Here is a 26,495-nt window from a genome sequence, read left to right as displayed (position 1 = left end):
ATTTTGTTCATCTGAAGAAAAGAATCATAGTTACAACTGCAAGTATAGCAAGTTTAATATCATATATTGCTTTTAAGCAGAATGAAAAAGATTATTATTTTCATGAACTTATTATTAATATATCAATGTTGGAAAGCACTTAGAATGTTTTGCAAAAGCAAAGGATAGGCTTTCTCTTAATTTACCTAGAAGTAGTGGTGTGTTTCTTTATTTTTATAAGGAATGATAATTTTGAACAGCTTTTACAACATGTTCAGTTTGTAAGATTGATTTTATGACTATCCAGCACCTTACTAGATGCTCTGAAAGGCATTCAAGTAAAATGAATGTCTTTTTTGATTCATTGTCTCATAACAACTCTCCTAATGTATCTATCTTATTTGCATTGTACAATAAGCCATCACACTGCTAAAAAGCTGAATTTTTTTCTTTTTAAAAATCTTTTCAATGATGCTTACAAAAAAAAAAAAAAAAACATGTGTAATATTTTCTAATATCCATGCCAGTTAATTGCCAGAATAAAAATATTTCACATCTTAGCCTACAATTACAAACATTAAATCTCATTATTATTCCCCTAATACACTATTAGATAAGGACTGCAAAATTTTACAAGTGACATAATGAAATTGATGCAAATTATTACTTTTGCAAGATTAACAAATTAATGCTTACTTGTGCTACATAAGCTTGATCTGAAATGAGGGAAAACCCTTCAATATGCAATCTAGAAAGATAAGCTTGCAATAATATGTTCACTTTTCCTTCTGTGTTCTCAGCTCCTTGGTTAACTTCAAGCCAACATTCATGAAGAAAGTGATCCAGCTCATTTAGTTCATCGTCCCTAACCTAAAAAGTAGACAGACAGACTTTACATCTAATATTACTAATTTTTCTAAAGTACTATAAGCTTTATGCAGCCTATAATGACAAAATAAGTAATATATTTTCTGTGTGTATTGCCCCAGAAGTCACAAAGTTACGAAATTTGGTACACAGATTCTTGAGGGGCAAAGGATCCTTAGCACTATGCAGTGATTTTTTAAAAATTGCATTTTTTAAAGTTTAATATTGAAGGAAATTTTTATGAATTTTTTGTAGACTCCAACCTACAGCAAAACTTATCAGCAGAGGAAATTATGCAAAGGAAATTCTTAAAACTTTGAAAATGTGCATATACAGTAGAAGTCCAGAAATCCGCAAAGCTTGGGACCAGAGGTTGTGCGAATTTTAGGATTTTGTGGATTTCAGGGCAGAAAAGATAAATCATAATATTCAGACTAAAAGTGCAAAATAAATAAGGAGTATTAGATACATTTAATTACATTATTATATACATTCTTGCATTAACTTATTATATGCATTAAATTATTATTACATATATAAATTGATTATATTATTCATTGTATTATATATACACAACACCGAGGTTTGCCAATTTCCCCTTATGCAAAGATTTCCGGTTTTGGATTCCGGTGTTAGAATCACTATTGCTGTAAAATTTCAACAGCTTTCTTTATTTTTCCTTATATCATACACAATCGTATCGCAATTCCATACGATTCTGCTATAAAATGCACCTATCTCCATCTTTTGCAGAATTTGCACTTTTTGCGTTACCGTCAATGCAACGTGTTTATGTTTTTCAACATTGCAAGCAGTATGAGTGTGTTTCCTATCTGTAATTGTATTAAAAAGGGCTGACATTTAAAATATTTTTCATTTATCCACAAAATATCTGGATAAAAAAAAGGCAGCACTAAATAATCTCGTGAAATAACAAAGCTCAGAAAATACAACAAAGTGAATCGTGAACTTGAGAGAAGAGTTGAGTGAATTGTCTGCTTTCTTACCTCGATGCAGATTAGAGAAAAACTTTTATCATGATGTCAATAATTTCGTATTTCCGTTACGACTCATTATTATTCAGTAATTATGATGTCATTATTTGGTAAGTATTTTTTCTTCAACATTTCGTACTCAATGTAGCGGTTTCCGGAACCTATAAACTGAATGTTTATATTTTGAGAGGCAACGCGAATTTCAGGTCGGCGGATTTTTGGTATTTCACTGTATTATGCATATTTTTTTAATTAACTGTTTAATTACATTTAATTTAAAATCGAAAAATATAAAAAATAATAATAATTAAAAACCACATTTGATGTGAAATTTTCTTCAAAAAGAAATGCCACTAAATCTAATATTACATGAATGAAGCAAATATTTTAAACCACATATAATAATCATAGATGAAATAAGAATATATTTCTGTATTCTAAACTCTACACAGAGGGAGGAGGATCAAATTCTAGATAGAAACAAGAAATATATATATAATCATAAAAAATACTTATAATTAGTTTATAAATTATGAATGGAAAGCTTTATAAGTACAGTACAAAGTCCGTAATCCGGACCTCAAAGCCACAAACTTTACGCATGCACATAAAGAATGCGCGTAATGTATGCTTTACGGATGCGGGCGTTGAAAGAAGCGTTTAATAAAGTAAACAAATAAATATTAAGCTTCTTTTTTTTTTAAATTTGATACCCTTTAGATCATAATTGCTCTTTATTTCATAAATTATGGTTTCATATTTTTAAATGTATAATTTCTGCATGCCATCTTACCAGATTTAAATTGAAGATCTATAATCCGGAATCGCCGAAGTCCCGACGAGTCCGGATTACGGACTTTGTACTGTAGTATGCTTTGCAATATTTAGTTCTGAATTAGATAATCTTTCCTATAACAGGGTTCATTTCTCTGCATGTTTACTTTTTCAATGAGAACATCCTAAAGAGCTGCCATTCAAATCCAGCCAATCTACAGCCCCCTTTTTATAATAACATTTGAGTTGCTATACAATTGAATGAGAATTTTTTTTTTTTTTTTTTGCTATGCTAGAGTTAGGAAATATTGTACTTAAAAGCTGTTTTAAATGGTTCAAAAATGAAACTGGGAAGTTGTGTTCAATTAAAAATTTAATTAAATAGCATTTGGCTTTTATAACATCTCTTTCAGCATCTTTTATAAAGAAATTAATTACCTCTGTTGAATTTATAACCCTAATTTTTTTTATGCCTTTGAGAAAATGCATGCCGCTTACAATCACCTTACCTGAGTGCAACTTAAGTTTTTGTTGCTAGTGCAAAGTAACCTGCAGAAACTTTAGATGTAAACATGGGAAACATGAGAATTTTGTAGAATGCAAGTCTTTAAATTTCTGGCTTGATAATTTTAATCTCTTATTCTAAGGTGGCATAACTCACAAATTTAAAATCTTCTAGTTCAATAACAACTCACATGAAATATGCTACGTTCTCTCACCATAATATAATCAAATGGGACCTACAGGGTAAACAACCCCTTCACTGCAGGGTGCTTTACTGGAAAGACAGAGGATGGAATTTGCTAGAAATTGATTGGTTACTCTTCAAAATTAGCAAGATCATCAACTTAACACGATTCATGAGCAACTTACCAGTCATCAGGGGAATAAGTTGGTTCCATTTTGCATACAATTTTGCTTGCCCCTCCTTTCAGCAAAATCCACAGTTTTTTCAGTACTTTTTACAAAGTGTAGTTTTTAAAGAATTCTGTAGAAATTACGGAGAATCTGTAGTACTTGAAGTCTATGAATTTTTCATGCATATTTTCATTTGCTAATCATGCTAATCACTGTAGAATTTTAACCTTTGCACAACTAGAGAGATAATGAAATAAACTTTCAAATGAAGTTCACTTAAAATCTCCAGTTATTAAGTTTTGGCTGTTTGTCTAGATGCAATTGAATTTTCACTATCTAAAATTTATATAATGGACCTAACTAAGGACTTAATTAAGTCCTCAGTTAGGTAGAGGTATACGTAAGAAATTAAAGGCATTTCTTTCTGTATGTTCCTGTGATATACTGATCAACTCAGCAAACTAGGTCATCTAGAAAGTTCTGAGGTTTTTCAAATTGAAGGGCATTTTTCTCTAATTATTTTGTTACTGCTGAAAAGGATTGAGGAAGATGTTTAAGTATTATGTTTCCTGCTCATATTGTAGCTAAACTCAAAGCTCATATTGTAGCTTCAATTCTAACATGTGCTGTAGTATAATTTTTATTTTAGAGCAGTGCTAAGAATGGCAAACCCATAGTTCATTTTCATTATACTATGCTCTTTTACTATAAAGAAGAAAAAAAAAGTGACAGATAATTTCTGCTGTATATAGACAAAGTACTGTTTCTGATGGCACAGTTAGAAGGTAGATTGAGAAGCTTATGCACAAGCCTGCAACAATATATGGATACTTCATAATTTAACAAAGTAGAACATGCTTGCTTAAATTTCGGCATACGATTATTTGATGAAATGAAATAAAAAGCTCTTCTTTTAAAATAGCTCATTACTGGAGATACTATACAATGGATACTATACAATGTGGATAAGTGGATACTATACAATGTTACATGAAAGCAAATCATGCAGTTAGACTGATAAGCCTCCTTTAATAACATTGAGAGCTGGGCAGCATCCCCAAAAGTAATGCTTTATATATGGTGAGACTACTAAGGAACCAGATTATGAATTGTTACCACTAAATCAGACAATAAATTCATAAAAATATTATTCCTAAATGGTAGCTTTATACACAGATATCAAAGAAAAGTGCCCAGAACAAGCCAACTGTCAAGGTATTGCCTTCCATCATAACAATACTGATCATATTTTGATGAATATCAGACAGACTTATTGAATATGCCTGAGAAGTTTGGTATCACTCACCATACTCCCCAGACCTTGTCACTTCATCTCTTCAGTTTATAAGGATTTTAATAAGGATTTTAAGTTTTACTAACGTTTATTTTATTTTAAAACTTTACTGTTCTCTCTTATTTTCCACTTCCGGCCAGAATAAATGCGTTAGTTTTATTATGAAAATTGTGCTTGCAAACTTTTAAGGATTTAAGTTGTGGCTTTTAGCCAAGAAGCGAGAGAGCGAGGCTTCTCGCCACCTTATATCATGCACACTTTTTCAGTCAGTTGCTGTCCGCCTTTAAGGCCAGAAATTTAGTCCTCTTGAAGGCATATTGTAGTTTTCCTGCATTTTACTTACTACATACATAAAAATTTAAAAGGCCAATCTTAGTGTTATTAGTTTGTGTAGAGTATTTGAGTTTAGCTGTTATTTAAATTTAGTTAGTTTGTAGTTCTTATTTTCTTACATTCAGACCACAAGTGCTGATCTTTGTATCCCAAAGTGCAGGAGCACATGTAAATTGCGGAGAATAAAGGATAATTAAACCCTTCTCATCTTTGTCATATCTTCTACAGTAGTTTAGGACATTGTTTTAAGTAAACTCACTGTTCTACTCAGGACACCTACATGTTTGCTAAACAGATAAGGAGAAATAGTAGTCCTGATAGTAGCGCTTGATGAAGAAGACCCATGGCCTAGTTTCAAGAAGAATTGGATATATCTACAGCATCGGTTCAGAATCCCAAACTGCCAGCCGCCAGCCTAGAAGGATTCGGGTATATCGCCCAGACCATGCAGGCAGCAATGAAGCAAGCGGTAAGCTTCGATGAAAATTCTCAGGTGAACAACTTTTGGGAGAAATTAGATGCCCATTTTATGTTGTATCCAGTTCACAAATTTCAGAAAGTCACCCTGGCTGCCAATGCTTTGAGGGACCTAGCGCTTAATTGGTTCAAGTGCATCGGAAAAGATCTCTTGAGTCAACTGGGAAGTCTCACATATACTTATGAAAATTTCAAGGCCAATTTTGTGAAGGCCTTCCTAGTAGTCAGAAATCGAGCAAATTTGGCAGAACTCTTTAGAAAAAGCAAAGAATTGAGGAGTGTCTAGTTTTATTTTGAAGAAAATACAAGTATTCAAACTCCTGTATAGAAACGGGCCGGATCCTGAAATAATCCATGTGATTTTGCCTAGATTACTTCCTCAGGTACAAGATTTTATTGAATAAAGGAACCCTACGACACTTAAAAGTTATTCAAACTCACAATGCAGTTTAAAAGCAGAAGAACGGCGGATAATGAAAGCAGAAGAGCGGCGGACAATGAAAGAAGACGCCAGCATGAACCTATCATGTGGGCTGGCCAGATCTCACCCTCTGTTGACGCAGCATCGCAAACCTAGTGCAAGACTGGACTGTGGTCGATGATGAGAGCTGCTCCGATCACAAATACCTTCACTTTCTCATAAACTGTGACATGAAAATCACAGTCCTACGTAGGTACAGGCTTCCAGGCAACAAGATCCACCCCCTCAGTCGCTCTTTCACACGCATCTTAAGTAATGAGGAAAACAACCTTGCGCTTCACAACAGCCCAGAAGGCATGGAGATTTTCACAGACCGACTACTTGAAAACCTTAAAGCAGCCTGTAGTGAACTACTCCCCACACGCACAGCGAAGAAAATACAAGGAGTTAAGTGGTGGACGAAAGAGCTCAGACAACAACGGCAAAAATGCAGAGCTATCAGACGCCGCATACATTCCACCACCAATGAAGACAGGAAAATCCAACTATTGGCGACATTCTGCAAAGATTTGCTCTTTACAAAAACAACATACTAGTGGCCAAAATTACCAGTTGGAGGAAATTTTGCACCGAAAACAGCAATCCGTATGGAATCCTCCACAAGCTAGCCTCAAGTAAAATATATCAGTCAGCTCAAATCTTCATGCAGCCACCAAATACAAGCAATGACAATCCAGTACAAAATACAGCCACCACAATCCTCAACGAAGTCTTCTCCACAGACAACGCGGAGGAAGATACGCCAGCACAGAAAATTGTTCGCATGAATACCACCATCCCACCGACTCCACATGATATACCATTTAGTGACAAGGAAGTCAAGCAAATTTTCTGATACCTACCCCTGAAAAAGGCCCCCGGTCCGGACGGCTTGGACTATAGCATCATCAAAGTTGCCTACAAAGCGTGCCCCTCCTTCTTCTACAAATTCTTTAACCAACTGTTTGACAACCAAATATTCCCGCAGGCATTCAAAAAAGGACAAGTTGTCCTATTCCTGAAAAAGAATAAAAGCCGCAAGACCCGCGCTCTTTTCGCCCGATATGCCTTTTGCCAACCCTGGGCAAAATTTATGAGAAATTAATTGTTAACAGACTAAAATATCATCTCCATAGCAACAATCATCTCAGCCCCAGGCAGTATGGCTTTCGCACTGGTCTGTCCACTACGCATGCCCTCTGCAAAATTCGTGAAACAATTCAATGCAATAGCACCACAGGTTTCCATACAGCTTTCATATCCATTGACCTCCAGAGTGCATTTGACACACTCTGGTGGCCAGCGATAAGACAGGCCCTCCGAGACGCACAGTGTCCATCCAACCTCTTCAGCATTTTTAGTAGTTATCTAGAGAATCATAGTCTTCTCATAGCCATCAACAACGACACTACCTTCAAAGTGCAAGAAAGAGGATGTCCCCAAGTCTCTTGTGCTGGACCGATTCTCTGGAATTTAACATTCAATACTGTACTGGATGCAAACTGGCCACGACATACAAGTGTCATCGCCTACGCAGCTCTTCTTGTCAAAGGTCGCACTCGTGCAGAGCTCGAGAAAAACGGCACCGAAGTCTGCTCCCTCCTCGCCAATATCTGCAGCAATTTAAAGCTTACAATCTCTACCGCAAAGTCATCAGCAATAATAATACCCAAAGCAGGCACGAATCCAACGCGCCGCCCCTGCATCAAACTACAAGGAGCCAACATAAAGATTGTCCAAATGCTAAAATACCTAGGTGTAATCTGGGATAAAAAACTAACCTGGATCCCTCACATCCAAGAACTAAAGAACAAAACATCAGCTATAGCCAGAAAGGCGCGCGCCTTCCAAGGTAAAAACTGGGGTCAGAATCATCATATTCAGAACATCCTCTACCATGTGATAGCTGAAAAAATAGTCTTGTATGCTGCTGCCGTATGGGCCCAACCGATGGGAGGACGAAAGATCAAACATCTTACATCTCTTCAACGACCATTCGCCCTGAATCTCTGTAAAGCGTACCGCACCACAGCCACCAGCTCAGCGACAGTCCTTGCAGGGCTCATTCCACTCCACATACGGGCAGAACAAGAGGCAGTCTACACCACCCTCATATACCTCCGCAAAGATGCAACATTTGGCAACATAACATACAGCCCTCTGCAATTTCAAAGCCCAGGTAACATTCTTCACACTCATCCTGCACGTAAAGGCACAGGAATAAAAATTAACATCTCACGGATACAGCCACTGTCAATGACGCGAGTTTCAAGGGATACGCAAATATACACTGACGGCTCTAAGCAGGAAGACGGAGTAGGCAGCGCCTTTGCACACTATGACAAAGGAAGAATCATCCATGTATGGAAAGGACGCCTTGACTTAAACAACAGTGTGTTCCAGGTGGAGGTGCAAGCAATTATAACTGCGGTAGATTAAATTTTCAATAATAATATAGAACGGGCGAAAATTTTCACTGACAGTATGTCAACGCTTCTAGCACTAGATAATCACAACCACACCTCGCCCTTGATCATCAAATTACAACAACTTTTACAGCGCAACCCACAGAAACATCTCTCCTTAACATGGATCAAGGCACATGCAGAAAATGAGGGGAATGAAGCAGCTGATAGCCTGGCCAAGCAAGCAGCCACTGATCCAGAAGCTGAAAAAATCACAATCCCAGCCCCTCCTTCCTACCTGAAAGGGCTATTATGGTGTCAAGGCCTAAATCTTTGGCAGGAAGACTGGACGCACTGCACAACTGGAAGACGTACATACAGCTACCTCCCGAAAGTCAGCACTGAACGCAACATTGCAATAGCTCCTCTTATGGCTTATATTACGGGACACGGCCCATTCCCGACCTACTTCAATAGACATGGCATAATAACCACGGACATATGCGCCTGCGAAGCGGAAGGCTCTCCAGACCACTATGTTTTTGAATGCCATCTGACAGCAGGAAATCACCTCCCTCTTCCCATCAACAATAGTGAAGCTCATCACCGCTTCCTTACAAAGCACAAACCGGCAGTAAATACAATTTGCAAAGTCGTTAACAAGCTCAAAAGAATGGGCCAAGATTTGTGCTCTCCTCATTAACCAAAACTCTCAAGGCATGATACACTAACTAAGTCAGCATGCAGTTCCACATTCTCAGACACATAAGTCTACTCCTAAAACTTACATAAGTCCCTATTACAGACACCTTTCAAATAATGTACAATCAAATGTATTTAACATTTCCTCTTCTGTATATGCATAATACTTAATTTTTTATTTTTATTTATTTATTTTATTTTATTTTATTTTTATTTTTTTTTCCCTATGAGCCTGTATTTTGATCCTATTATTTTGTAACTGTATTTTTGTATCTGTATATTTAATTTGTATTTTTATTTGAATTTTATTGTGAATGTGCAAAATTACCATAGCAAATTGCAACAACAAATGTCAAAACGGTAAAACGAATGCAATCTGCCCTTGTATGGCTATGTAAATGCTCTTGTTAACATCCTAAAAAGCTCCCGAGGTGGCCTCTTGAGGCCCCAGGGAGTTGTTCCTGGTTAGTGGAGGGCACGGGACACATGCCTGTTTACCTCTGTTAGACATCAGGCGTCCCTGTCCTCCGTTACCAACCAACCAACCCAGCTACCACCCTCTTGGATACAGGAGCTCAGTGTAGCTTCGTGATAGAAGACTTTAAAAAAAAATATTTTTGTAGATATAAGATCTACAGTATGAATGATACGACGGTGATAGCCACCCAGAGGGAAAGATGTTGTATAGGCAAAGTGTCATTATATATTTGGAATAGGACAAGCACATAAAAATTATGCTTCTTATTGTAAGACATCTTCAAGCATGCATCATTTTGGGGATAGATTTTTTCTTTTAACATCTGAAGCACAACTGGATTTTCTTCAGTCATCTCTTACGTTATCCATGAAGCCAGTCCCAGAAGTGAAGGCGAAGCCCCGCACAATAAATCTTTAACACCTGCCAGCCGAAGAACAAGGAAAGATGTGCCAACTGGTAAGTGAATTTTCTACCTTGTTTAGTGATATTCCCGGTATTACACAAGTGACTCACCATGAAATAGACACTGGAGGTTCACAACCAGTTATGCATAAGTCATATCGGTATGATAAATCTAAACAGAAAATTATCGAATGGCACATTAAAGATATGTCAGATAAAAAGATAATCATGGCAATTTCCAGTAGTTATGCCAGTCCAGTGGTTCTTTATAAAAAGTACAACAAATACCCAACTACGCACCCGAAAAGGTGGCGTTTTGCAATAGACTATCACAAACTAAATAATGTTACAAAATATCCGGTGTACCCATTACCCATTACTGAAGAAATCTTGAGAAATATAACTTCCACAAGATATATGACTACATTAGATTTAACATCTGTGTATTTTTAAATAGGCGTAAAGCCTGAAGATGTACCCAAACCAGCTTTCATAATTAAGTCTGGCACTTATGCATTTTTGCGTATGCTCTTTGGCCTATCCAGGGCATCAGCAACATTTCAACGTTGTATGGACATTGTTTTAAGACTTGTCCTAGGGAAGAGCACCTTTATATATTTAGATGACATTATTATCACCAGTGATAATTTGGATCAACATATAAAAGATTTAAGAAAGGTGTTTTTGTTATTAAATGAGGCCAGTCTAAAAGTTAATGTTGATAAATGCAAATTTGCAGCTACAGAATTACGTTTTTTGGGGTATAAAATTTTTCAGAAAGGAATTGAAACAGATAAATCAAAAATAATTGTCATTCAAAACTACCTGCCACCAAATACTTCAAAAAGATTATCTTCTTATCTAGGCATGTGTTCATACTACAGGTCCTTTATAAATGACTTTGCCACTATTGCTGAACCGCTATTAAAATTAAAATGAAAGGAAGCAAGATTCCTCTCGACGGCTAAAGCTAACACTGCTTTTGAAAAATTAAAACAAGCATTAACACAAGCCCGTTATGAAATTTCTCGAAAATGATGAAAATTTAGAGATTGCGGCTGATGCGTTGGATTACGCTTAGGGGCGGTGCTTTCCCAAAAATTACAGCCCATGGCATATTTTAGCCGTACTTTAATTGATAATTAAAGGAACTATTCCACCACTGAAAGAGAGATACTTGTAGTTCTGTTAGCAGTATGGAAGTTCCGAGTCTATTTTGGGAGTTCTCCAGTAACCAGTATTCCGATCATGCAGTGGTCACTATATTATATTCGGGGAAGAACTTCTTCCCAAGGCTATTAAGATGGGCACTTAAACTACAAGAATATAACTTAATAATTAAACACACGCCGGGAAAAGAAAATGTTGCAGCAGTTGCCTTGTCAAGAATTAAAACAGATGAAAATGGGAACCCAGTTAAAGTGGCAATGCTCACATCACAAATAATAGACTCTCGTGAAATCGTAATAGCCGAACAGAGCAAAGATCCTGAATTTAAAATTATATATGATTATTTAAGAGATCCCAAAAACTTTAGTGACCAAGATATTGTGGCGATAACACATAGGGCAGCTCACAACGAACCGATAGATGGATTGTTATTTTATACAAAAACTTCGAATAATAACCATGAATTTCGACCTGTCATCCCAGCTAGTCTTAGATTAAATATACTGCATGATTCACCCCTAGCAGCTCATGGTGGCATTCAGAAAACCATCCAACGCGTATGCAAAGCAGTTTATTTTCCTGAACTGCAAAAGTTAACAAGGCATATGCCCTGGTCCTGCCCGACATGCCAGGTAGATAATTATGTTAATTTCCGCCCGGCCAGGTTTCTAAATAGTATTAAATTAGAATTTTAGAATGAAATAATAGGCGTCAATTTATTGGGCCCTTTCCCCAAAAGTCAGTTAAATAAAAGTCAGTATCCTTTCGTTATGGTTGACCATTTTAGTAAGTGGACGGAAACTGTTACCCTAAAACGAGCCTCTGCAAAATTAATTACTGATTCTATTTTAAATAAATATATTTTAAAGTAAGGAGCATCCTAATTTTGTGTTACCCTAACTTCCAATCTCACTTTATCTCCAAAAGTGTATGAATAACCCACAGGGTTGAAAAGATGTTCCTTCAGGAAACTCAGAAGCACTTTATTTGTGAAATATACTCACGTATGCAAGTCTAGTTACTGTAGCTTCCAAGAAACATGTTACGCTTATATATCCTAGGGCTGCTTTTAACAATGGCCCATACTTTCCACCACAAGAAATAAAACAGATAGTTCCCATATAACACACCACTTTCACAATATGACTGTGCTCAAGCATGGTTTGATACCTAGGAAAACCCCTAACAATACAACATTCCTACAAAATTGTTTTTGTTCTAATATGGTTGAACCGAGGAAATTGCCATGTCTTACTACCTTTGGTAAAACTCCCGATACCTTGACATTCTGGTATGTTAAAATACAACATAATTAAAAGAAACCATCATGAGGACAAAATTAAAAATATCAGAAAACAAAAGAAGAGATATTTCATTGTGCTCCCCTTAGTTGAACAACTGGAGTTATAAAACCTTCTTACTGAAAAAAAGGTGCAAATTTTAACACAAAACTTCACAAATGCTTACCTTCATACAGTGAAATTTATACAGACCCTTCAATTTAAAGTAAACGACTGAAAGTGGCAATTTTTTTTTTTTTTAAATGTAGAGCACAGAATTTAAGACATGCTGAAAAGAGTACACAAGATTAACATAATAACTCTATTTAATGAACAACAGTAGCAATAATGAAAACATTACATAGCATTAAAACCTAATAATTTTAATCAGTTATGTTTTAATACGCATTCCTTTTAGTTACAAATTCAAATTGTATAAATCTTCAATTTGTCGAGTGCAGCTTTATATTCTGTACTATTTCTTTAGAAGTTCATACAAGAATTTACGCAATATTTTTTAGGAACACCTGAATTACATGCAAGTTACTTGTATTTTGTGAATTCCTTTTATTCCCACAATAAAGCAAAACAACCCATTAAATGAACACAAAGAGGGAAAAAAAATTACTTGCTGGCAAATAAACATAACGATACATTAATATACACACAAAAACTTTTCAAAGACCAAATTTAATGTTACTCTGAAATTTATCAAAATATACAAACCTTCAACTGATCAAATTCTTGAGCTTGTGATATGATTTTAAAAATTTCACTATCAGTTAAATAAGAACTTCTATCATTGAAGCAGAGCTTCTGGTTGAAACGAAGAATTGTCTCAGTGCTGATATAATAATGGCTAGCTGTTCGTCCCATGTCAGTGATATTTAAAAATCCATTGGCCACATCATATCGAATCATTTGAGCTCTGTACAGTTTCTTTGCTGCATCAATTATTAATTCTTTTCTGTAGTGTTGAAGCCTATGATCTTCCTATTAAAATTAAAATTATTTTATTTATCAAAGAAATTTTACAAAATTACCAACACAAACTATGTTCATAGGCTTCAAATTGAAAAGTAAAGCCAATACAGTAAGCAAATCATTATTCTCATTTCTAAAATAATATTTATATTTTATAATATCAAATCTGCATGCAGACTTCTAAACAAGCAAAAAGAAAATGCAATTCCAAATAAAGTACATATATTTACAGCAAATAGCTTACACATTTCTTATATTATAAGACAGCTTTGGAAAGTTCCCCGGAATTTGTTTATTTTAAAAAGTCAGTTAATTACTACATGTTTCCTTTGAAATATCATATCAGTTGACCACACACTTTTGACAGCATTCACCAAACTGTTGGGAACAGTTCTGGAGTCTATTCTTTAACAAATCAATAAGCTAATTCACTTTCCCAGAGAGCTTATAATCTTTTAATTACTGTTCTGTTAATTCAGTTTTCAAGTGAAGTAATGAGTCCAACAATATTACATAAACAATACAGAACAAAACAGTTCTTGTTGCTGTTACTGAAAAAAATGGCAGGCAAAGAAATAAACAGGATTCTAACAGTATTATATAAACATCATAGAACCAAACAGCTACTGCTACTATTGTGAAAGAAAATGGCATTTTTATTTGTAACAGCAACAGCTGTTTGGATTCTTTAATGCTCATGTGTCTTTGATGCTTTGATTCTTATATTCTCGCTTGAAATCAAAATTGACAGTACAATGATTTCTGTGATGCAGCATCACCATCAAGATTATTCTTTCTATCCCAATTTGATATGTTACTTTCTTCAGTCTCTGCCATCTACTTGCTGCTGATCAGTGCTCTTTTTTTTTTTTTTTTTTTTTTTTTTTAACTTTTCCTGACCATACCATCTAACTTCTTTTCTCTAATCTTTTATGACTTTCTTTTAGCTCAGTTTCATTTCTACCTCTTAAGCACCTTTAAGTCAGGGGTCCATGTACTGATGCATTTGATTTTTCTGACAGTTACACAGTGCAAAAATATAAATGTGTGAAACATTATTTAGACCATGAATGTTTTTAATGTGTATCTAGCAGACAATTGCAAGAGAAATAATATTGCTGGGCAACTTCCCAAAAAATTAAGAGTACAATTTATAGAAAACATTAGATTTATCATTGGTATTTGTGGATGTTCCTCAAATGGCATTCTTTATATTAAATCTAAATCCATTATTAACTTCTTTCTTTTATTATACATTTTGTCTTTGTTTCTGCCAATAATTTTCTATTAAAATAGTCTGCACTCTCCTAAAAAATGTATTCCTTTGTTATTAAGCAGAAAGGGATGCAGTCAACGTTAAAATAGGCAATACCTTACCAAAAGCATAAACATTTATATTATGGTCTCAAGCCTACTGAATATTTTGTTTCATCTAATTCTGTGAGTTACAAACTTTGGTATTTCAATCTTTTATTTTCGTGATGAGTTAGTGAAATCTGATAAAAAAATGAAATGATATTTGTTAACATTTTGGAGAATTCAGGAATTAAAACTTTGGTCATTGTTGTTACCTATAAAGAACAGTAATGGCTGTTACTATGTCATCAAAGTTACACTGGTGAATATCTCATCTCTGTCTGCCAGCTAACAAATAAGTAAAAAAAAAAAAAAAAAAAAAAAAAAAAAAAAAAAAATCTTTTGAAGTTGAGGTGACGATTTGCTTACAAGTACTTTAATAATTTTTTTAAAATACAGATATTTTAACTGTAAAGTAATATGGGTACTTCCAAATTTTGTTATGATTCAACTGCTGATGGCCCTCGACTTTTGCACATTCTAATTCCATACAACTCACTGTTTCACACATTTAAAAATATTTTTTTATCACAAAAATTATTTGCTTTCATGCAGTCACTTCTATGGAGTATGAGAGCCTGAAATTGTCTCCTAGAGTAGTGGACTTCTCAGAATCATTGTGATCTCCCTAGAATTTGGTCAAATGTATATAATGTATTAAACAGATTTAGCCTTCCATTAGAACCTGTATCGATAGGTTGGGTATTTTGCCAACTTGTTTGTTTATATTTAAATATTTCACCCTTATAAATTTATAAACATAAATGATAAATGGAGAAACAGCAGTTCTGATATAAGAAATAAAGGACCCATAAACTATGATCAAGACAAAGACAGAAATAATTAGATATTCTGAAAGCAGCAAATATTTTGCTTCAATCAGCCATTGTATGATACGTTCAATATTGAAAATTAAGGAATAAGTCCAAAATTGTGGAAATATATCTCCAAATATTGTTTCCAAATGAAACAGTATAGGGATGGATGAAATGAAAAGATCTTTGTCATCATGGATTGTTGAGCAACCTCAAAACATTGTCACACTAAGTTTTTCAGTTATTTAAACTAAGACTCTTAGTTTGCATGAAGATTGGAAGACTAGATTAAAGGATCTAACTTGGCTTTTAGAGCAAGTAATGTTTGGTTTGATAACTTTAAAATGCAATATTCTTTACATAATATTAAATTGACTGGAAAATCAGCTAATGCAGATAACAAGAGCTATAAAAAATTTATTTTATTATTGTAGAATTTTTTTTTTTTTTTTTTGGTTGAAAAAATGCCTAACCATACATTTTTATTGAAAGGAAGAATCAGTTGCCCTTGGACGTTAGCCTTCTAAAAACTGACCGACACTGCTTCTTGATAAAAACTCAGCTGATGATTTAAAATTGAAGGCAATGCTAGTTTATCGCTAACCAGTGACAAAGTAGTAAAAGCTGCTGCATGCTGGTATGCTGGTAGTTCATTTTGGGTTTTGTGTCTTGGCTAATGGGCTGGCTGCATGAACATTTCTTTGGTTTCCTTCCATGTGTAATTTGGATATGAGCCAATTTCCCTTCAGAAATCCTTCAAGGTACATCCCTCCCTTTCCACGTAGTGCCTAATGGCAGAGCACATAACAAAATAAAATAAAAAAGCATTCATTTATCTAGAAGAAAATCCACAAGCACTGAAAGGGAAAGATAAAGAATTGCTTCTAATCATTTGTAAATCAAATAAAAAATTTTGGGTTACTGCACTGATATTTAACGTTTCATTTAATAGTCGCCAGCAATTAAGCAATATTTTCAAAATAAAAATTTACAACTTAAATCATTATTAATTGTAGACATTGCTCCAGGTCAAAAGAATTTATACCCGAAAATCAATATTGTGTTTCATCCTCTCAATGCTACCTGCCTCACGCAGTAATTTATTCAGTGCAGCAATAACAAATAAATGATATTATATGAAGACAGTAACGAAACCAGCTGTCACGGCAACTGGCAGGAGATTTTTGGAAGAATTATAATACATGAAGTATAATAAACAATGTTGAAGACTCATGGGCTGAAATAAATGAACCCATGATGAGTGATTTTATAAATTCTGAAGAAAATTTGGATACTACTACAAATGAAACAGCCTAATGGATGAAATAAATTTGGAGATCAACAATGAAGATATTAATGAATTGATTGAATCTCATTCCGTGCCTCTGCAAAATGAATACTTAATTGAGCACCAATGCTGAATGAAATACACAATGAAGGAGAGGAAGAAGAAACTCATAAAATTATCAAAACTTTCACAATCCAAAAATATGAATGAAGCCTTCATGCATGTTGACAAATGTTTGACTATCATGGAAGAATGTGATCCTAATTAAAAACATATAACTCAAGTAGATAAGGCAATTGAGAAAGATAGTCTGCTTTGAAACTCTTTATCAGAGGGGAAAAAAATGTGGTATTCAGCTAACTCCTAACAAATAAAAAAAAAAAAAAAATTAAAAGTGCTTAAACTGCCTTATTAACTTAATCATGTGTACTGATAAAAAAGTATTTTAAAATATAGTTTCTAACATTTTTACATCACTCTACTTTCAAACATTTGTTCCCATTTTCAGATATCAATTATATGCAAAAGTTGAGTATTCCCAATGTTTCACACACAGAAAACAATTACCCCCCCCCAAAAAAAACTTTGAATTTACAGTCCCAGTTGCCCACCACGTCCATAAAATTCTTCATGTGACCTTTATTTTTTGGCAATCATTGGTTAGTGACATATACTTCCATTTACAAAAGTGCTTTAAATAAGAAAAATATTCACGTAATGGCATTTTTAAATTCAAAAAGTCAATTTGATAAAAATGACAAATTTTTAGTTTTTATATGGTCTCTATTTATAAAAGTTTGACCAGCATATTTTAAAGTTTGAGATCATTTTCAAGGATTGTACACAAATTGAAGAAATAAATATACAAATTTGTATGAAATAAAAAATTAAACATCAGTTTAGAAAAAGATTACTGATGTCTTCAAATTAAGTGATAAGACAGACTGTCATCAAACATTTTGAACAAATTATTTAAAAAGGGACATCTTATTAATCTTAGAATATTATAGGCTTTATGTTTCAGAGAACATTGCAGGCTTCAACATTGGTGCATAACGAAATCAGAACATTATTTAGATAAATTAAAAGTAAAAAATACTTCTGGTTCAATGAATTTTGTATGATTAATAAATTACGATTCTAAAGTAATGGAAATGCATGAGAATATTAATAACATACTTTTGGCAATTCAAAAACTATAAATCATTTGTATAAAATGGGGGGGGGGCGCAATGATTTGGAAGTTGATCTGTCAGCACTATCCTTATCTTCAGGGCAGATGTTTTTATTTTACTTGGCTTGTAATTCCTTACTAAATGTAGTATTTCATCTCGATGTACTCCGTCTTTGATATGATTTAAATCATATTCCTGGTCATTATAATTCGCTTCAGATAGTGAAGAAAGTGACACAGAGGTTATTGAAAACGAAAAAATTGTGATTGACAAATTAGTCGGTATTCTCGACACAGGAATTATAGGACTTGAACAGCGGAACTTTGTAACTGAACAAGAAATTATGTCTGTCTATAGAATTAAAGAGAAAGTATTATCACATAAAATGAAGCAAATTAAACAACTTACATTGAAAGAAATGTTTAATAAAGTAAACAAATAAATAATAAGCTTTTTTTTTTTTTTTATATATATATATATATATTTTTTGATACCTTTTAGAACAGGGATGTCAAACTCATAGGTACACTTGGGCCAAACAAACAAGGTTTAACTTTAGGCGGGCCGCAAAAAAAAAAAAAAAAAAAGAAAAAAAGAAAAGAAAAAAAGAAAAAAAGAAAGAAAGAAAAAAAAATCAATATTCATAGAAACGTAGATTTATTTCGAATAATACAATAATAAACATATATATATATATTTATATAGAAAAGAACAAGAAAAATTTAATGTTTACGTCCTGATACTTGACATCTCTTCTCTGCTATTATCTTTCCTATTTCGGGAGAAATTTTGTTTGCAGTGATAACTTTCAACGCTGACCCAAGGTGAGCATCATTAATACGGTTTCTAATAGGAGACTTATTACCTTTCATGACTGAAAATAACTGCTTGCACCGATAAGTGCTACCAAACGTGGAAATAATTTCATATGTGAATTTTCGAGTATTTTCACACCTGGCTGGTAAGTATTTGTAAAATTCAGGCACGCCCACTTCAATGAATTTTGCTTTCAAATTTGAGTTGCATTGAATCTCGATCACCTCCGTTTGTATATGGCTGGGTACTGAGTCAACACTTATTGAGAAAATCGAAGAAAACAAACAAACAAACAAAAAATTGTTTTCGAGGGAACTAAAATCATTAAACCTCGTTTCAAATTCAGTTGTTAAATTTGCAATTTTTTCTGCGTATTTTTGATACGAACAAGTATCATCTAAACTTGATTTGTTCATGCTGCACGTCGGGAAGTGCGTCAAATCTTCATTTTTAAGTTGTTTTTCCCAAAGAACTAGTTGACATTTGAATGCTTTAATTATGTCAAACATGTTCGTAATGATATGATCTTTTCCTTGTAACGATAAATTTAACTCGGTTAAGTGTTTGGTTATATCAACCAAGAAAGATAAATCTTGTATCCATATTGGATCATAAAACAAACTTACGTCTTGATTTTTCGTTTTTAAAAACTGACATATTTCTTCTTTCAAATCCCAGAATTGTTTGAGAATCTTGGAGCAAGATAACCAACATACCTCGGTATAGTAGGACAAACCCGAATATTCACTATCTAACTCACTTAAGAAAGCAGTGAATTGACGCTGATTTAAACCTCGAGATCTTATAAAATTTATAACTTTTTTTATATATGACAAAACATTCTCCATATTTATTACTTTCGTGCATAGAACTTCTTGATGTATAATACAATGCATATGATGAATGTTTGAACCGTGAATTTCACTAAGTTTTCTTCTTAGTAATGCTACGAAGCCCTTGTTTTTCCCGGTCATTGATGGAGCGCCATCTGTAGCTACAGAATTTAATTTTGCCAAAGGTAGATTGTATTTCTGCAGAAGTCCAAAAACACAAGTAAATATATCTTCTCCTGTGGTAGTACCAGGCATCGGTATTAGTTCCAGTAATTCCTCAAAAATGTTAAAATTCTTGTCACAAGAACGAAGAAACACTGCTAATTGAGCTTTGCCACTAAATGTCCGTGCTCTCGTCACAGGCAATGGAGAAACTTTCAAAACTAGATGATTTTGCTTTGATCTGATCACTTAAATTCGCGGCTAAATCAGTAACTCTTTCTGCAACTGTATTTCAAGACAATGAAATTGATTGAAAAGCCCTCACATTTCCATGACAAACAATTTCTCCAGCTTTCATTAGGCATTTCTTGATGAAATCACCATCAGTAAAAGGCTTCGAATGTTTAGCTATCAATTCGGACAAGACGTAGCTTGCATGTACCGCCGCTTCACTTTCTTGCAATACTTTACTAAACATGGACTGTTGCTTTTTCACTCCTAACTTGAGCTCTTTCAACTTTTCTTCTCTCATTAATCCTTCGTAATTGTTATATTTCGATTTGTGTTGTTCGTAATGACGTTTAATATTATATAACTTTGGTACATTAATAGTATTATTACATATCAAGCAGATTATTTTATTTTTTATTTCACAGCAAAAATATTCTAATTCCCCTTTTACTTGAAATATTCTATGTTCGTCAGCGATTTTTCGTTTAATTTTACTACCACTTGGTTTTGATATAGACATATTGAATACAAAGGGCTGGAATAAACACGGTTAACATTAAAAAGTTAACAAAAATTTATTCTTTCCATAAGAGATAAATCAAAATGCTGAAATATTTCTTCAAAAATATTCTAACAATATCACAAAATGTCAAACGTTTAGCAAAAATCAATTCAAAACAGAGAAACTAATTCTATCTCACAGCGAAATCGCTACAAATCAATCACAGCATTAAGTAAACAAACAGTTCGCTAGAATTACAGCTACTACTGAGATGAGTTGTTTGTTTTTGGCTTTTATAAGCTTTATAATTAATTTCTCGAATATACTGGAAACATCTATAAATATCTGGATTTTTGTGGATGGCAACAGCAATTACAAGATATTTATTTATTAGGTATTAAATGCAGGCACTGTTCTATTTTTAACCTTCCAACGCAGCTGTCTTTTCAAAAATCGTCTGCATTGCTAAGGCAACATGAAGCAAATCTAATTACAATTCTAAATAAAAAAAAAAAAAATAAATAAATAACTATGAAATCCGTAACAATATGAATTAAGTAATAATTAATAATAAAGCAAAGTGCATGCACATGCATGCACCAATATATTGTACAAAACTATGATTGGAAAACTGAGACCATGAGTTCGGCCACATTCGGCTATCGAGGGATGCGTACAAGTTCTGAGTGCACTTGTCCCCCAAAAGCCGAAGGTAGCTGAACGCAAGCTACTCACACGCATTTGTAATTTAAGTAGTGTGTGTGTCAGCTCGCTGTGAGTAATCTAACAACACAATAAATTATCGTTAATTACTTAGCAGTAAACACTTCATTTTTTTCTTCGTCGATATGTTATTTTATTATTATACGTAGGCCATCCAGGAAGTAGATTACGTTTCCGTCTGTGTCCGCTAGGGGCGGGGCTAGCACGGCCATCTTGGGGTCAGAGCGTTGCGCAGCTCAGTCTGCATCTAGCCGTGCTAGTGAGAGGTTCGTGCTGTGCTCCGTTCAGATACTGTGACGGTTTGAAATGTCTGCGTTAATTGAAAATCCCGCGAGCTGCGAGGTGCGCTCAGTAATAAGGTTTCTGACTGCAAAAAACTGTAAACCGATAGAAATCTATCGGCAGCTTCGTGAAGTGTATGGGGACAACATTATCACTGAAGGTGGAGTGTGTCAGTGGGTCATAAGATTTCAAAATGGCCGAACCAATGTTCACGACGAAGATCGAAGTGGGAGACCCAGCATAGTGACCACCGAACTTCTCGAAAAAGTCGATGCTAAAGTCCGTGAAAATCGAAATTTCACAATAACGGAACTTTCTTTGAGTTTTCCACAAATTTCGCGAAGTTTGTTGCACGAAATCATCAGCGAAAAGCTTGGTTACCACAAGTTTTGTGCAAGATGGATTCCAAAAATCTTGACAGAGGACCACAAAAATCAGCGAATGGCTGCAGCGTTGAACTTTTTGGACGCTTACCATAAGGATGGTGACTCTTTACTCGATCGCATCGTTACTGGTGACGAAACATGGGTGAAACATGTGAACTGTGAAACGAAATTGCAATCAATGCAGTGGGGGCACACAAGTTCTCCCCAAAAACCCAAGAAATGCATGCAAACAATGTCGGCAAGGAAGATGATTGCGACTGTTTTTTGGGACAGAAAAGGTGTAATTTTGGTGGACTTCCTGGAAAGAGGCACTACAATAAACTCTCAAAGGTATTGCCAAACTCTCCAAAAACTCAGAAGAGCAATTCAAAACAAGCGCAGAGGAATGTTGAGCTCTAAGATCTTGTTGATTCACGACAACGCCCGGCCCCACACGGCAAATGTCACTCGTAAAGTTCTTGAATCTTTTAAGTAGGAGTTGTTTCCTCATCCGCCGTACAGTCCCGACCTGGCACCGAGCGACTTCCACCTATTCCCAGCAATGAAGAAGTGGCTGGCTATGCAGCATTTTGATGATGACGCACAGCTGCGAGAAGAGGTAACGAAGTGGTTGAAGGCGCAGGCGGCTGAATTTTTCGACGAAGGAATTTCCAAGCTCGTACATCGCTACGATAAATGCGTTAATTTGTATGGTGACTATGTAGAAAAGTAGTATTTGAGTGTGGCTTTCATCTGTATATAATAAAATTTGTTTCCTATACTTTGTTTATTTTTTTATTCCAAAACGTAATCTACTTTCTGGATAGCCCTCGTATATTATTATTTGCCGATATATTGGCCGGGCCGCGAGTTTAGCATTCTTCCTTTAGAACATAATTGTTCTTTATATTATAAATTATGGTTTCATATTTTTAATTTTGGTACAACTCTGATAAACGCCTTAATTTCACCAAATGTGACGATATGTGTTTTGCGCTGGTTTTTGGCGTGATTGCGTGTTGTGTGGCAACCATGTCGACATTGAAAAGTCTTTTGGTGGAGTAGTTTAAATTGTTAGTTGGTTTGTGTCGCATGTGTTCTTGAAATGGCCTATGTTGCGATGAAAGACGTGGTGGGAAGGTTTCAGCCGCGTATTTTAGACTGTGTGCAGAGTAAATTTAGTATGAAAAGGTACGATGTTGGAGTTGTTAACGAGTCTTTTGTTCATGGATGTATTTATGGGGATCGTAGTGTATTTCTGGAATTTCTGTGGGAGTCGGAACTTTTAAAACGGAGTTTGACGTGTCCGAAATGCGGAGCTGATATGGGAACTCGGACGAAAAATGGTGTTTCTGATAGACTGTTGTGTGGGTTTGCAGTAAAATTGTTGCTAATAAAGTATGTGGGTGTCAGCGGAGTTTAAGGTTTGGATCTTGGTTTTCGTGTAGCAAGTTAACGTTGGAGGAAGTTTTTATTGTTACTTTCGAAATTTGGATCGTAGGAAGGCATGTGATATAGCAAAATCGTGGAAGTTTTCTTCACAGACTGTGAAGTTGTGTGACTGGCGAAATTTTATTAACGAATGTATTTTGGACTTTCTATGCTCTATATCTGAGAAGACGGGGGGGGGGGGGGAAGATGTTTCTGCTTTTAAAAGAAGCTTTCATTATGGTAAGTGCATTTTATTTTATTGTTTTTATTTTGTAGAATGTTATATTCATTGTTTTTGGTATGAATTTCCTTTTTTATTGTTGTTTTTTTCAATTGTCTGAAATTTATTTTAGTTTATATTCTTGATTTGTTTTTAGTGTAGATTGTGCAATTCATAGATGTTTTTTAAAGTTGAAACAGAACTCTGTGTACATGGTATTCTTTGAAATTTCTTGTTGTTATGTTAATTTATTAAAGTGAGGTGTGCGTAGTTCGTAGATTCGTTCGTTGCCTACAGTGTGCCATTCGTAGATGTTTTTTTAAGTTAAAACATGTCGCTATGTACATGGATTCTTGTCAAATATTTTTGGTTAGAAACTTTACGTTTTTGCTATCTAAATTTTTTGTTTTTGTTTCGGATTTTTAGCTTATATCGTGTGTTCAAAACGTAGTTTTTGCATGTGCGAAAACCGTGTTTTTGGAGACATTTTAGGCTTAAAGTTCGAAATGTAGACAAAAAATTTAGATAGTAATATGGCAACAATTAGATAGTAATATGGCCAAAAATATTTGGCAAGAAATTTGGCTACTTGAGGGCGCATATCAGAGTAGTTCCTTAATTTTATAATTTCTGCATGCCATCTTACCAGATTTAAACTGATGATCTATAATCCGGAATCGCCGAAGGTCCAAAGAGTCCGGATTAATGACTTTTGACTGTATAACTGAATAACATTAAAGGGAAAAAGATAAATCTCAAATTATTTCAATTTATTTTTTAACTGAACCCTCAATCCTAATTTTAAAATTAAATACTTGAAGGCTAATTATTACATTTTTTGTTTTATTTTTTAATGAGTATAAACTTTTATCAAATATCACTACATAAACGAAAGAGACTATGTAGAAAATTAAATTTTCTAACTTTTAGAAAATTAAAAATAAAGTCCAAACTTGAATGTTTGCATAATTCAAAATACGACCAACAGTCATGATAATAAAGTTAAGACTTATATGAACATAGTGTTTACAGAAGGTAAAACTATAAGAATAATACCTGAACATAAAATGTAAGACTTGATGAAAAAAGAATTACAGTACAAAGTCCGAGATCCGGATTCCTTGGAACTGTGACGATTCCGTATTTGGGATTTTTCCGGATATTAGATCATCATTTTAAACTTGTAAGATGGCATGTAAAAATTATAAAATTAAAAATAATAAATCATGATTTCTGAAATAAGGAAGCATTTATGATCTAAAGGGTAACAAAATTTACAGGAAAAAAAAAAAAAAAAAAAGCTTAACTATTGTTTACTTTATTAAACATTTCGTTCAATGTAAGTTTAAATTGCTTTTTTTGTGCTAATATTTTCTCTTTAATTCTTTAGACAGACATAATTTCTTATTCAGTTACAAAGTTCTAATGTTCAAGTCTTGTAATTGCTGTGTCGAGAATTCCGACTAATTTGTCAATTGAAATTTTTCATTTTCAATAACCTCTCTGTCACTTTTTTTATTACCGGTAGTGGTATTTTATGGATCTAGAGCCATATTACAGATTTTGCCATTCGTTAATCGATTGATGATTGGGACATTGTCATCACAATGAAAAACTTCTGTTATGTCTTCTTCATTTATTACCACTTCTCCACATTTCTTTAAAAAATCCATTAATTGGAAAATTTAACCTTTGGTTTGCAATATTCGAAAACATTCACACATTCACATTTGCAGCTATCATACTCATCAACCTCAACCGTGAAATATGCTAGCTAGCCATAAATTATGTCAAACATTTATTAAAGCATCTGGAGACACATTCTCCCATGATCTTGCAATGCTCTGCAAAGCATGTTTTACGCTAAAATATTAAAAAAATTCTTGAATAGTCTAACCATTATTCAAGAAATTTAACATGGATTTTAAAATTTCTACTTTATATTTGCATTTCAGCACACACACTATTCTGATATTCATAGGCTAAATGACTGACATAAAATTTGGTGGAAGAAATAATATGAATATATTATCTTTCACTAAAACATTAGGTGCAGTATGAGCCGAACAGATGTCTGCAATCAAGACAATTTCTGCGTTATCAGGCAAACCAACCGAATTCTGCCGAGCCTTGGGTATAAAATGATTTTTCAAACCAGTCATTCACTAACACTTGTGTCATCCATGTTCTTTTATTTAGGTTGTACAGAAATGAATGACGCACATGCTGCCACACAGCGGAATACAATTTATTAACAAAAAAACTGATAGTACATCAGTTAGAAATAATCCCTACCCACGTCAATACACTTCTGCTATCTGGCTGGGAGGTCTCAAAGGGCTTTAGTAAACCAGTGTGTGGGGTGTTGGTGCACCACCTATGGACAATTGCATGCAATTTGGCAAAACATTCGACATGTGGGCCCTTGACTGCAGTCTTCATGATGTCAAGCAAGGCATAGTCCACAGTCTTGCTTCGAGATCCACCCACTTTACACACACATTCGTCATCTTCAAATCACCATGCATAACCACCTGCAATGTTCCTTGTGCAAGCTCTGTCTTTTCCTGCATCTTGTAGAATGTTATGCATCTGTTTGTCATGATCAAATCCAACATGGCTGCCACATTTGCTGCTGTATGCGATGTTGCTAGTAGTCTTGTGCTGACACCTTTGGCTGCGGTCTCCACTCCACTCCTGAACTTGGCCAATCAATGGGATAAGGTATGCCTTGGGGGTGCTTTATTTCCGCACACTGACACCATGTAACAATGGATCTCACTACCCTGTATATCTTCCTTCCACAGGAACCTTATACCGTTCAGCTTGTGGCCAGCT

General features: G+C 34.5%; 1 protein-coding gene across 1 annotated transcript in view; it reads right to left on the bottom strand.

Moving 5' to 3' along the window:
* obe (activating signal cointegrator 1 complex subunit obelus) overlaps nucleotides 1-26,495 on the bottom strand; it is a 231,708-nt gene that overhangs the window by 87,953 nt on the left and 117,260 nt on the right. Inside the window, exons 17-18 of the mRNA XM_085810960.1 lie at nucleotides 13,201-13,467; nucleotides 676-849 (exon numbers count right to left, since the gene is read on the bottom strand). Coding sequence (XP_085667086.1) covers nucleotides 676-849; nucleotides 13,201-13,467 — 441 coding nt within the window. The remainder of the gene's footprint in view (nucleotides 1-675; nucleotides 850-13,200; nucleotides 13,468-26,495) is intronic.

Source organism: Stegodyphus dumicola, chromosome 2 (assembly GCF_044657685.1).
Source record: "Stegodyphus dumicola isolate Sdum_Otavi_A_Nest chromosome 2, ASM4465768v1".
Taxonomy (NCBI): Eukaryota; Metazoa; Arthropoda; class Arachnida; order Araneae; family Eresidae; genus Stegodyphus; species Stegodyphus dumicola.
The sequence above is the reverse complement of the archived record's forward strand: the minus strand, read 5'-3'. Positions and strand labels throughout refer to the sequence as shown.